At 38.9% G+C, this 14,048-nt stretch overlaps 1 protein-coding gene across 4 annotated transcripts in view; it reads right to left on the bottom strand.

The window, feature by feature from the left end:
- The window catches only part of CD48 (CD48 molecule), a 31,625-nt gene extending 19,064 nt beyond the window's left edge, over positions 1 to 12,561 (bottom strand). For 2 of the 4 annotated variants that reach the window (XM_033093510.1, XM_033093511.1), the window contains exon 1: positions 12,349 to 12,561. In XM_033093510.1, the coding sequence (XP_032949401.1) occupies positions 12,349 to 12,430 (82 nt within the window). In that variant the 5' untranslated portion in view covers positions 12,431 to 12,561. The remainder of the gene's footprint in view (positions 1 to 12,348) is intronic. The other 2 variants (XM_033093513.1, XM_033093512.1) reach the window with 2 other exon arrangements.
- Between the last annotated feature and the right edge of the window lie 1,487 nt (positions 12,562 to 14,048).

The following is a 14,048-nucleotide window of genomic DNA, read 5'->3' as shown; positions in this document are numbered from 1 at the left end:
ATATGACAAACCCATGGCTAACATCATACTCAAGGGGAAAAAGCATTCTCCTTAAGATCATGAACAAGATAAAGATTCCCATTTTAACCACTTTTATTCAACATAGCATTGGAAGTCCTAGGCACAGCAATCAGACAACAAAAAAATAAATAAAAATAAAAGGCATCCAAATTGGGAAGAAAGAAGTAAAACTAACTGTATTATTTACAGATGACATGATAGCATGATAGTATACTATATACAGGGGGTGCCAACAATGTTTGCAAATTTTAAGAGACGTTATCTATGTATTACTTTTCGAAGTTGAATTGAATTACGGTAGCAATGTGCAGTGTGGTGTTTGCTCAAAAGATGGCATTAGTCCAGTGAATCCTAGCACCACCATGTGACAGCAGGACAGTCGAAGAAAATGGCAGAAGCATAGTTGTTGTTCGAGGAGCGCATTTTGAAGTGGTATTTGAAATTCGAGAACATTGTAGAAGTACAACGACAATGGAGGTGTAAGTATTCAACAGAACTTCCAACACGTGTAACAATTGCACACATTCGTGTTAAGTTTGAGATGCATAGTACTGTGTGTGGTATGCACAAGGGAAGATCTGGGAGACCTCACACAGCAACAAGTCCTGCTTCTTCTGCTATGGTGTTGGAAGAGTTTACGCTGATGGTAACCACTCTGAGCACCTCTTGTAATTGCAGAAGTCAAACGTGACTTGTATTCATCTTTTGTTATTGGTATATATTAAATATTACAATTTTAAGACAGTTTTTCCCTTTCTTAAAATGTGTACACATTTTTTTGGCACCCTCTGCAGAAAACCTGAATGATTCAACGAATAACTATTAGAACTGATCAATAAATTCAGTAAAGTAGCAGGATACAAACTTAATATTCAGAATCAGTGGCCTTTTTATACACCAAAAATGAACTGTCAGAAGGAGAAATTAAGAAAACAAACCCATTTACAATTGTATCCAAAAAAACAAACAAACAAAAAAATACCACCCTAAAAATAAATTTAACCAAGGAGGTAAAAGACCTATACCCAGAAAATGATAAGACACTGAACAAAGAAACTGAAGAAGATACAAATAAATGGAAATATATATTGTGCTCATGGATAAGCATTATTAACATTGTTAAAATGTCCATACTACACATACTATCTATAGATTCAATGCAATTCTTATCAAAATGCCAATGGCATTTTTCACAGACCTGGAACAAATAATCTTAAATTTTATATGGAACCACAAAAGACCCTGTATAGCCAAAGCAATCTTGAGAAAAAAGAACAAAATTGGAGGTATCACACTACCTGATAATCAAACTACACTACAAGGCTATAGTAATTAAAACAGCAAGGTACTGACATAAAAATATACACAAAGATCAATGGAACAGAATAGAGAGCCCAGAAATAAACCCATGCCTATATGGTAATTTAATCTATGACGAATGACGCAAGAACATACAGTCCATTCAATAGATGGTGGTGGGAAAACTGGACCGATACATGCAAAAAAAATGAAACTGGACCACCTTCTAACACCTTATATAAGAATAAACTCAAAATGGATTAAAGACCTAAATATTAGATACAAAACCATAAAACTCCTAGAAGAAAATATAGGCAGTAAACTCTCTGACATTGCTCCTAGTGGTATTTTATTCTGATCGTCAGGCAAGGAAAACAAAAGAAAAAAATAAACAAATGGGACTACATCAAACTAAAACATTTTTGCACAGCAAAGGAAACCATCAACAAAACAAAAAGACAGCCTACTGAATGAGAGAAGGTATTCACCAATGATACATCTAATAAGGGATTAATATCCAAAATTTATAAGGAACTCATAAACTTAACACCAAAGAAACCAAACAATTCAATTTAAAAAATGGGCAGAGGGCCTGAATAGATATTTCTCAAAAGGGGACATACAGATGGCCAATAGACATGAAAAGATGTCACTAATCATTCTTGTTCCATCAAAATAGTGGCGTGAGGTGAACCTCTGGAAATCTCCCCTGGAATTTACAACAAATCAAACAACTATAACTCCACAAAGGACTACCTGCATAGCAGATAGGCAAGATGAAGAGTCTCACTACTGAATTCACCTAAAGGTGGGCAAATCGTGGGAGCAGGGAAGGGGGGAAGGGAGAAGTGCGGAGACCGAGCCACACCGGCACAGGACGCAGACCTAGCTTAGTGCTCCGAGCTCGCTGCCTCCCGGACCTGCTGCGGGATGAGAAGAAGCTGCAGGAGAGAGAAGAACTCGGACTGCCAGGGGTCCGCTTATGGCCCACAGGGCTGAGGGGACAGCATATAACACGGCTGAACCCAACACTCACGGCAGAGGCTTCGGAGCAAAGACTGAGGGAAGAAGGCTGAAAACAGTGATTTAAGCTCTCACTGCCGAGCAGAGAATGGAAGCCTTAGGCACTGAGACTAGCCGCCCCCTCCCTACCCTCCCAGAGCTCACCCTGCCCTCACCTGCCCAGTGCTAGAAGCAGAACAGTAGCAGTGTCAGATCAAAAGAACAGAATATTTGCAGTTCTGAGAACTGTGGTCTGCAGACACAGATTCACAGCCCAACTAGTTCCAGCAAAGAGGAGGGAGCTGTGGAAGCAGCACTGGCTGTGGTTGTGGTTGCCGCCATTGCTCTGGGTCACCTGTCACAACTCACCCCGCCCCTGTCCCCACCTATCTGGGTGGATCCCTTCAGGAGTAAATAGAACTGCTGAAACACATGGGTTCTGAATCTGGTGCAGGAAAAGCTTTGGAACTTCAAAAGCACTCCACATACCCACACGGACGCAGTGCCCTATAAACCAGATGAACTGTTAACAGAGGACAAGCCCGCCTTCCAGGGAATCCCCCCATTGTATGAGAAGCTGGAATAGTGCAGAGAAAACATAACACTACAGTGTGAGTGAGAAATACAGGCTGCTGTCAGAGAGAAAATAAAACATTCCACAAACACGTACTGGAAAACAAAAGAAAGACCTCTTCCTATCAACCTGTTGCAGAACCCACTCCTGTAGATGTCTAGGAGGAGAAATAATAAATCATTAATTGCCATGAATAACCAAGGCAACAAGACAGCTCAGAAAGAAAGTGAAAAGTCTCCAAAAAAGGAACTTAAAGATATGGAAATATGTGACTTAAATGACAGAGAATTCAAGGTTGCAGTTCTCAAAAAACTCAACAAGATGCAAGAAAACACAGAAAGGCAGTTTAATGAACTCAGAAACACAATCAAAGAACAACACGAACATTTTACCAAAGAGATTGAAATTTTAAAAAAGAACCAAATAGAAATTCTGGACATTAAGAACTCAATAGAAGAAATGAAGTATGAAATAGCCAGCTTAGGTAGTAGAGTTGACCAGATGGAGGAAAGAATCAGTGACATCGAAGATAAAAACCTGGAAATGATACACATGGAAGAAGAAAGAGACTTGAGACTTAAAAAAAAATGAAAGAATTCTACAAGAACTTTCTGACTCCATCAGAAAGAGCAATATAAGAATAATGAACATACCAGAAGGAGAAGAAAGAGAGAAGGGAACAGAGAGTATATTCAAACAAATAGTCAATGAGAACTTCCCAAACTTGTGGAAAGAACTGGATCCTCGAATCCAAGAAGCAAATAGAACACCTAATTACCTCAACCCCTACAGGCCTTCTCCAAGGCACATTGTATTGAAGCTATCAAAAATCAACAACAAAGAAAGAATCCTCAAGGCAGCCAGGGAAAAGAAGACGGTAACCTACAAAGGAAAACCCATTAGATTATCATCAGATTTCTCAGCAGAAACTCTACAAGCCAGGAGGGAATGGAACCAAATATTCAAACTATTGAAAGAGAGAAATTATGAGCCAAGAATAATATACCCAGCAAAGATATACTTTAGATATGAAGGAGGAATAAAGACCTTTCCAGACATACAGAAGCTGAGGGAATTTTCTAATACACGACCTGCACTACAAGAAATACTAAAGGAGACTATTCGACCACCATCAACAGGGACAATTTGTGGCAACCAAAACATAAAAAGAGGAAGAGTAAAGGCCTGAACTGGAATATAGGAATGGACAAAGTAAGCATGCTGAAGAAAATGGAATAGTCTAAATATAAAACTTTCTTTTACATAAACTTAATTGTAACCACTCAAAAAAAAAAAAAAATCCAGAACTGAAATACATACTGTAATAAAAGAAGAAACAGAGGGAAAAATCATAGAATACCACCACACAGAAATAATAGACAACAACAAAAAGGCAAAGAAACAATGGAGACACAGTCTTACCAGAAAACTAAAGATAGAATGATAGGAAATCCTCACATATCAATAATCACCCTAAATGTAAATGGACTGAACTCACCAATAAAAAGGCACAGAGTAGCAGACTGGATAAAAAACCGAACCCAACCATATGCTGTCTCCAAGAGACGCATCTCAGCTACAAGGACAAGCATAGACTCAAAGTGAAAGGGTGGAAATTGACACTCCAAGCAAATGGTATCCAGAGAAAATCAGGTGTAGCTATACTGATATCAGATGAAACAGACTTCAGGGTGTAAAAGGTAACAAGAGACAAAGATGGACATTTCATAATGGTAAAGGGGATTATACAACAAGAAGACATAACAGTCATCAATATTTATGACCCCAATCAGAGAGCACCGAAATATACCAAGCAACTACTAACAGAACTAAAGAGAGAAATTGACCAAAGCACAATTGTACTAGGGGACCTAAATTCGTCAATGACAGCTATGGATAGATCATCCAAACAGAAAATAAATAAGGAAACAGCAGCCCGAAATGACACATTAGATGAAATGGACATAATTGGCATTTATAGAGCACTTCGTCCTAAAACATCAGACTATACATTTTTTTCTAGTATACATAGAAAATTCTCAAGGATAGACCATATATTGGGACATAAAACTATCCTCAGCAAATTTAAGAAGACAGAAATCATACCAAGCATACTCTCTGATCACAAGGCTTCGAAATTGGATATCAACTGCAAAAAGAAAGCAGGAAAAACCGCAAATACATGGAGATTAAACAACATACTTTTCAAGAATGACCGGGTCAAAATGAAGAATTAGAGGAGATATCAAAAGATACATAGAAACAAATAACAATGATAACACATCCTACCAAAAATTTTGGGATGCAGCAAAAGCAGTTTTAAGAGGGAAATTTATATCATTACAGGCCTATCTCAAGAAACAAGAAAAATCCCAAATAAACAACCTCACGTCACACCTTAAAGAACTAGAAAAGAAAAACAAATGAAACCCAAGGTCAGCAGAAAAAAGGAAATAATAAAAATCAGAGCAGAACTAAATGAAATAGAGAACAAAAAGACAATAGAAAAAATTAATGTGACAAAGAGCTGGTTCTTTGAAAAGATTAACAAAATTGACAAACCCTTTGCTAGGCTCACTAAGATAAAAAGAGAGAAGACACTAAAAAACAAAATCAGAAATGAAAGAGGGTAAGTTATCACGGATGCCACAGAAATACAAAGGATCATCCAAGAATACTATGAAGGACTCTATGCCACCAAATTCAATAACCTAGAAGAAATGGACAAGTTCTTAGAAACATATAGCTTTCCTAAGCTGAACCATGAAGAACTGGAAAATCTAAACAGACCGATCACCAGTAACGAAATTGAATCAGTCATCCAAAACCTTCCCAAAAGCAAAAGTCCGGGATCAGATGGTTTAATAGTGAATTCTATCAAACCTTCATAGAGGATCTAATACCAATCCTGCTCAAAATCTTCCAAAAAATTGAAGAAGAGACAGTACTTCCTAACTCATTTTATGAGGCCAACATTTCCCTGATACCAAAACCTGGTAAGGACAACACAAAAAAAGAAAACTACAGACCAATATCTCTGATGAATACAGATCCAAAAATCCTAAACAAAATTCTAGCAAATCGAATACAACAATGCATTAAAAAGATCATTCATCACGACCAAGTGGGGTTCATCCCTGGGGCACAAGGATGGTTTAACATCCGCAAATCCATCAATGTATTACATCACATAAACAAAATAAAGGACAAGAATCATATGATTATATTAATTGATGCAGAAAAAGCATTTGACAAGATACAACATCCATTTATGATTAAAACACTTAATAAAATAGGTATAGAAGGAAAATACCTTAATATAATAAAGGCCATATATGACAAACCCTCAGCTAATCTCATAATTAACGGTGAAAAACTGAAGCCCTTTGCTCTACATTCAGGAACACGACAGGGCTGTCCCCTATCACCTCTGCTTTTCAACATAGTGTTGGAAGTCCTCACCAGAGCAATAAGGCAAGAGAAAGAAATAAAAGACATCCAAATTGGGAATGAAGAAGGTAAATTGTCACGCTTTGCAGATGACATGATGCTATATAGAGAAAACCCTAAAGACTCCACCGAAAAGCTATTAGAAACAATCCATGAATACAGTAAAGTTGCTGGCTACAAAATCCACGTACAAAAGTCCATTGCATTCCTATATAGTAACAATGAAATCTCAGAAAAAGAAATAAAAAAACAATTCCTTTTGCAATTGCAGCAAAAAGAATAAAATACCTAGGAATAAACTTAACCAAGGATGTGAAAGACCTATATGCTGAAAACTATAAAACATTTTTAAAAGAAATTGAAGGAGACACAAAGAAATGGAAAGACATTCCATGCTCATGGATTGGAAGAATCAACATAGTTAAAATGGCTATATTACCCAAAGCAATATACAGATTTAATGCAATCCCCATCAAAATCCCAATGGCATTTTTGAAAGAATAGAACAAAAAATCATCAGATTTGTTTGGAACCACAAAAGACCCCGAATAGCCAAAACAATCTTAAGAAAAAAGAACAATGCTGGCGGTATCACACTCCCTGACTTTAGCTTGTACTACAGGGCAACAATAATCAAAACAGCATGGTATTGGCAGAAAAACAGACATGTAGACCAATGGAATAGAATTGAGAACTCAGAAATGAAACCACATAAATATGGACAGATAATTTTTGACAAAGAGGCAAAAAACATACCACAGAGAAAAGACAGCCTCTTCAATAAATAGTGCTTGGAGAATTGGATAGCCACATGCAAAAGAATGAAACTAGACTTCTATCTGTTACCATATACCAAAATTAATTCAAAATGGATCAAAGACTCAGGCATAAGACCTGAAACAATAAACTGCATAGAAGAAAACAGAGGTACTAAATTTATGGACTTTGGGTTCAAAGAGCGTTTTATGAATTTCACTCCAAAGGCAATGGAAGTAAAAGCTAAAATAAATGAATGGGATTATACCAAACTTAAAAGCTTCTGCACAGCAAAAGAAACCATTGACAATATAAAGAGGCAACCAATAGAATGGAAGAAGATTTTTGCAAACAATGCCTCCGATAAGGCTCTAATATCCAAAATATACAAGAAACTCATGCAACTCAACAACAAATAAACAAACAACCCAACTGAAAAATGGTCAGAGGACTTGAAGAGACATTTCTCCAAAGAGGATATATAAATGGCAAATAGACATATGAAAAAATGCTCAACATCACTAATCATCAGAGAAATGCAAATGAAAACCACAGTGAGATATCACCTCACCCCAGTTAGAATGGCTATCATCAACAAGACAAACAGTAACAAGTGTTGGAGAAGCTGTGGAGAAAAAGGAACCCTCAAACACTGTTGGTGGGAATGAAGACTGGTGTAGCTGCTATGGAAGGCAGTGTGGAAGTTCCTCAAAAAATTACGAATAGAATTACCGTATGACCCAGCAATCCCTCTCCTGGGTATCTACCCAAAAAATATGAAAACATTTATCCATAAAGACACGTGTGCTCCAATGTTCACTGCAGCTTTATTTGTGGTGGGTGAGACATGGAAACAACCAAAATGTCCTTCAATAGATGAATGGATAAAAAAGTTGTGGTATATATACACAATGGAATACTATTCAGCGGTAAGAAAAGATGAAATAGGACCATTTGTGACAAGATGGATGGATCTTGAGAATATAATGCTAAGCGAAATAAGTCAGACAGAAAAAGCAGAGAACCATATGATTTCACTGATATGTGGCATATAAACCAAAAACAACAAAAGATCAAGACAAACAAATGAGAAACAAGAACTCATAGACACAGACAATAGTTTAGTGGTTACCAGAGGGTAAGGGGGGGGGATGGTAGACGAGGGTAAAGGGGATCAAATATATGGTGATGGAAGAAGAACTGACTCCGCGTGGTTAACACACAATGGGATTTATAGATAACATAATACAGAATTGTACACCCAAAATCTATGTAACTTTACTAACAATTGTCACCCCGATAAACTTTAGTTAAAAAAAAGAAAAAGAAAAAACGATGTCACTAATCATCAGAGAAATGCAAATTAAAACCACAATGAGATATCACCTCACAGCTGTCAGTGGCTATCATCAATAAATCAACAAATGACAAGTGTTGGTGAGGATGCCTAGAAAAGGGAAGCCTGTTACACTGTTGGTGGGATTGCAAATTGATGCAGTCACTATGGAAAATGATTTGGAGTTTTCTCCAAAAATTAAAAATAGAACCACCTTATGACCCAGCCGTTGCACTTCTGGTTATTTACCCGAAGAAATCCATAACACTAATTCAAAAAGATATACAATGCACCCCTATGTTCATTGCAGCGCTATTTACAACAGCCAAGATATGGAAACCACCAAAATGCCCATCAATAGATGATTAGATAAAGAAATTGTAGTACCAAATAAAATGGAATATTAGTTGGCCATAAAAAAGAACGAAATCTGAACATTTGTGACAACATGAATGGACCTAGAGTGTATAAGTGAAATAAGTCAGGTTGAGAAAGACAAATATCATATGATCTCACTTATATGGGTAATCTAAAGAACAAAATAAATGAACAAATAAGACAAACAGATTCATAAATACATAGAGCAAGCTGATAGTTACTAGATGGGAAGGGGGTTGAGGGTGGGTGAGAAAGGTTGAAGCAATTAAGAAGTACAAATTGGTGGTTACAAAAGGGTCACGAGGATATAAAATACAGTATGGTTAATATAGTCAATAATATTGTAAAAATTATGTATAGTGTTTACCAGGAGGATCACCGCATAAATTATATAATTGTCTAACCATTGTGCTGTAAACCTGAAACTAATATAAAATAATATTGAATGTCAACTATAATTTTAAAAAATAGTCATGGGGATATAAAGTACAGCATAGAGAATATAGTCAATAATATCATAATAACTATGTACAGTGTCAGATAGGTAATAGACTTATTGTAGTTATCACTTTGTGAGGTATAAAAATGTCTAATCACTATGCTGTTTTGTACACCTGAAACTAATTTTTAAAATCCAAAAACAAAAATGTAAACTATTCTTTTAAGACACGTTAGTGTGAATGGGAAGGAGAATGGTAGGGTATTATGTAAAGGGGCATGAAAGGTAAAGAGAGCTTTTTGGTGTTAGTTTTTAGTTTTATTTAAAGTGGAAACAGACAAGCTATGATAGGTCAAGGGAAGGAGCCATGGATGGGGACACATAGGAGAGAAAGAAGGTGCCTGATGGGTTGGGCTAGAGAGGGTTCAGAGCAGCGTTTTGGCTGGGAGAGAAGATACCTCTTTTCTGAGAGAAAAGATGAGGGAAAGACAGTGATATAGAGTAATTTGTAGTTTTGAGGGGATTTCTGCCTAATGATTTCTAGTCCCCATTTCTTCAGTGAAATAAGAGACAAGTTCTTTGCTGAGAGGGCAGAGAACTGAGGTAAGGGTACTTGAGGATAAGAGTGAAAGTTTGAAATAGCTACTGTGGGAAATGAGAAAATTTATCAGGCTACTCTAAGTTCCCAACTTGACTGAAACAGTGACTCCTAATTTCCTCCCTCCCTTCCTTTCTTCCCGCAATTCATCCATTTATACATACAAATTACATCAATTTATTCATTCACCTAATAAATGTTGAGTAATACTATGTATTAGGCTCTGTGCTAGGCACCATGTATACAATAAGATATAACTCCTCCCCTTAAGGAACTCTCATTCCAGTGATACAGACAATTAATCAGACAGTTTTACTATTGGTGATAAGTGTTAGGAAAAGAAAATTATGGAATGCTACGGAGGCACACAAAAGGCAGCACATATTAGAATTTGGGGGTCAGAAACAACTTCCATGGAAAGTGTAAGTAAGAATTAGTATAAGTAGAAATCAGCTAGGGAAAGATGGGAACTGGAAATAATGAGTGTTCCAACCAGAGGGAAAAAGAAAAAATAATATCAAGTCCCCAGAGACAAAAAAACCAGCAAGATTCAGTTGAGGAAGGGGAAGTAGCTCAGTTGGCTAGAGCAAGCCTAGGGGACGGTAATGTTAAAGAGAAAACCACAGGCCCCAAATGGTGTCACTTGCACTAAAGCCCATGATTGCAAACCTAGATTTAATACCCAACCTAATTGCTGTTTCAACCTCTTTCAGAAGCATAATCTCAATCAACCAGTCTAGAATTTTCTGGTCAACATCAATGAGATAATCTGAATGGGAACCTGGAAGGTTTTCTCCATAAAAGACGGCCTCTCCTTTGTCTTGGAGGATGACAGTTTGGGTTGCTACCTGAATCTGCATTTCTCAGATTGCAATCCTTTGCTTAAATAAATACTATTTATTCCTTATTACAGCCTAAAATTATTTTTGGTTGACAGAGTTTTATGTTCAGAGTTTCTGCTGTGGGAGGGCGAGGGAGAGGGGGGTGCAGGAAATCTGAGGCGGAAGGACGGGCATGTATTAGTCCCTGGCAAGAGAGAAAACACCTTTTTCAAGGCAAAAAAATTCAATTTAGATGGAATGTGGTTAATGATAGGGGTCACAAATTGGGCCTAAGATGGCCATTTGTAGGCATAATCTATGCACAAAGAAATTCAGACACCTTGAACTTGTATCTAGAGAAAATCCTGAAATATTCCAGTTCTCTTGGTAGCTCTATCTTTTCCAACAGTTGGGTTAATACTTCATTTCAGCCCCCTACTCACGAGTCCATATCAGTGGCCTATGAGTTGAATCAGCCCTGTGGAGCCCATAAAGCCACGACCTCATGTCTCTAGTCTTATGCAGTCATGAACCAGATCCAAAGTATTGTCACCCTGAGAGGCCTTGCCTGAGTAGTCAGTATGATTTCCTCTGAGCATTTCTACCTCATCTCCCTAAAAGTTACATACTGTCATAATTTTATGATATTGTACTTATTCCCATGTTTGTTCACTTTTACTCATTTTTCTTATAGTAGTGATCATTAAAGCCTTGTACACAAAAAAGACCTGAGCATTTTTTAAGGGGAATAGTGAAAAAGGCAATAGTTTAACACCCGCTTCTCAGCTGGCCTGGGAAGACAGGTACTGGAGGGCTGGGCAGCTGTAACAGGAAAAGCAAAGTTAGCTCAGTCCCTGGGCACACGTGGGGACCAGAACAAGTCCGTGCCTAGGGAATGAAACTTAAAGCTTAACAACCAGATATTTGTGGGTGCCTTTTATATTTGAGGCACGTCAGGTCTCTGCTCAGACCCTCATTCAGAGACCCTGGACAGAGCAGTCCTTTCCAAGCTTTCTTTCCTACAAGTTTAATCTGTTTGGGACAATGATAACATCATTTACCTTGGCTCAGGACGCTACTCCTTGCATAGCCAGAAGTCTCAAGAACGCCTCACGGAGCGGCAGAAGTGTGCCTGAGCAGCTACCAATGAGGAGCTTCCTATTATTCAAAATGCAAAAGATATTTCACAGACCTCAAACCATGGGACTAAAGAGGAGGGATCTACTTCCCCATCTCCCCAGGGTCCTGTCATGTCCCCTTGGGAAAAGAGATGGCGCCGGATTCTCCAAGGTTAAGGAAAGCTCCCTAACTTGCCACCTCCCTGCTACCAGGATGGAAGTACCTGCCATGTTTCCCTGAAAATAAGACCTAGTTGGACAATCAACTACGGTATTATATTTTATATTATGTTATATTATGTTATATGATATGATATGATATTATATTATATTATAAAACCCGATCTTATATTACAGTAAAATAAGACCAGGTCTTATATTAATTTTTGCTCCAACAGATGCATTAGAGCTGATTGTCCGGCGACGTCTTATTTGCGGGGAAACGCAGTGTGGCCTGGAGACTATACCTCCAGGGTTGAGCCACATCCCACATCCCCTTTCCCATCTGACTGTGCCTTTGGTGCACAGTCATAAACAGACAATTTATGGAAAATACCTTGAATGCTGGTCTTCAGGAACAAATGAGGCAGAAGGAGAAGTTCCAGAGCCAGACACCACTTCGACCCTCCAGAGTACATGCTACTCTCCAGAGGTTTCCAGGAAGGCTGGAGCCAGGCAAGAACCAGGCTAGAAAGGAACGGAGGGCTCCAATGCTCTTGAGTTCCTGGCCCTGGGTAAGAGGGAAATACTCACTGACCTTTTCTCTCCACAGCAGTTCCTGGGTGGGGCCTGGAGCCCAGAAACAGGAAGCCCAACAGATTTTTTTTTTTAAATCTGAGAGCACCACGAAAACAGAATGAATAGTTTTGTTTGAATGTGCATTTGTTCTGTTTCTGGGGAGTGGATCCATAGCTTCTATTGGATTCTCAAAGGTCAATACCCTGGCAGGAATCACCTTGATTAATCCAGAGGTTAAAATTAGCAGGTACCCACTCAAGCCTGCAGGGGATTTCTGGCCTGAGTCAACTCTAATTCTGTGTTGGGTAAGTCTCTTTCAGAGCAGAAAGTCCGGGAGATCAGAGCTACAACCTCAGTGCTGCATCTCCAACTCTTTAATCCCTACCCTCAGACTCCTTTTCTCTTATGATAAATTACTGCTAAAACATTTACATTGGCCTATCCACTGAACAGTACTAGAAAACCAAGATTACTTGGCCCAAAGAATGGATTCCCCACCCTTGTGGTCTAAGCAATTTCAGGCCCATTCCTCTTGAATCTAAATGAATTATTTGCCCAACCAGCGCACTGTGGGGATCCATAAGGCAAGCTTTGGTCCCTGATAAAGCATACTTGTAACTATTTCCGAATTGGGGACAATTCTGATCTTTGACATGGAGTTGACCAATAAAAACACTGCTCTCCTCAACCTATGACCGCTCCCCCATCCCCATGGAAGTAGTCCCTTTCCCAAGCATGGCGAAACTGGTTGGAAGCCTGGGCCCTCCATAGCCACACATGGAGCTCCTGGGCCAAGGCAGCTGGACTGCTCTGGGTGGGTGAGGAACTTGGGTTCTCAGGAGTCTGTCAGGAGCCTGGTGCCATGGGAGATACTTGGGGTACAGGAGCCAGCAAGCACCAGAGTGGACCAGGGGTCTCAGTTCAAGGGAGTCACCTAGGGCTATAGGAGTCAATCTGGTGCTAGGATAAGCCAGTGCTGGGGTCAGTGAAGTTGGGTGCTCACTTCACTCTCCTTTTCTGATAGGGAAGGTGTCTCTGTCCACACTGAGCTGCCCAGACTTGGGAGAGGAGTGAAGGGGATAATGTGAATCTGTCTTTCCTATCCTCTTCAATGCATCTTTTCTTATTTTTGTGCCTCTCCCAGGTGCTGTGGTCCCTCACCTGGAATCCTTAGGTCCTGTGAAGGTATTTTTATGTGTGGATAGCTGTCCAGATTGATGTTTCTGGAAGGGGACAGGTGCTAGATATTCCTATACCACCATCTTGCAGATGTTAATCCTTGTCTCTTCTAAGACCGAATTTTTCTATACACTCACTAATCCCCAATACCCGTGTGTCCTTTGTGTGAGTTTTCACTAAAAGTAAGTCTACATTCATTTGCCCACTTTAACTGTGGAGCCAATACCAACTACTTACATGAGACCAGAGCTAGTCACAGTTTGTCGGGGGCATGTGATGGGAGTTCCTCCAGCATACTTTCCACTCCTAGTATGGAAACTTGATATGAATTTCATATCA

This window comes from Rhinolophus ferrumequinum, chromosome 22 (assembly GCF_004115265.2).
Source record: "Rhinolophus ferrumequinum isolate MPI-CBG mRhiFer1 chromosome 22, mRhiFer1_v1.p, whole genome shotgun sequence".
NCBI classification, from domain to species: domain Eukaryota; kingdom Metazoa; phylum Chordata; class Mammalia; order Chiroptera; family Rhinolophidae; genus Rhinolophus; species Rhinolophus ferrumequinum.
The sequence above is the reverse complement of the archived record's forward strand: the minus strand, read 5'-3'. Positions and strand labels throughout refer to the sequence as shown.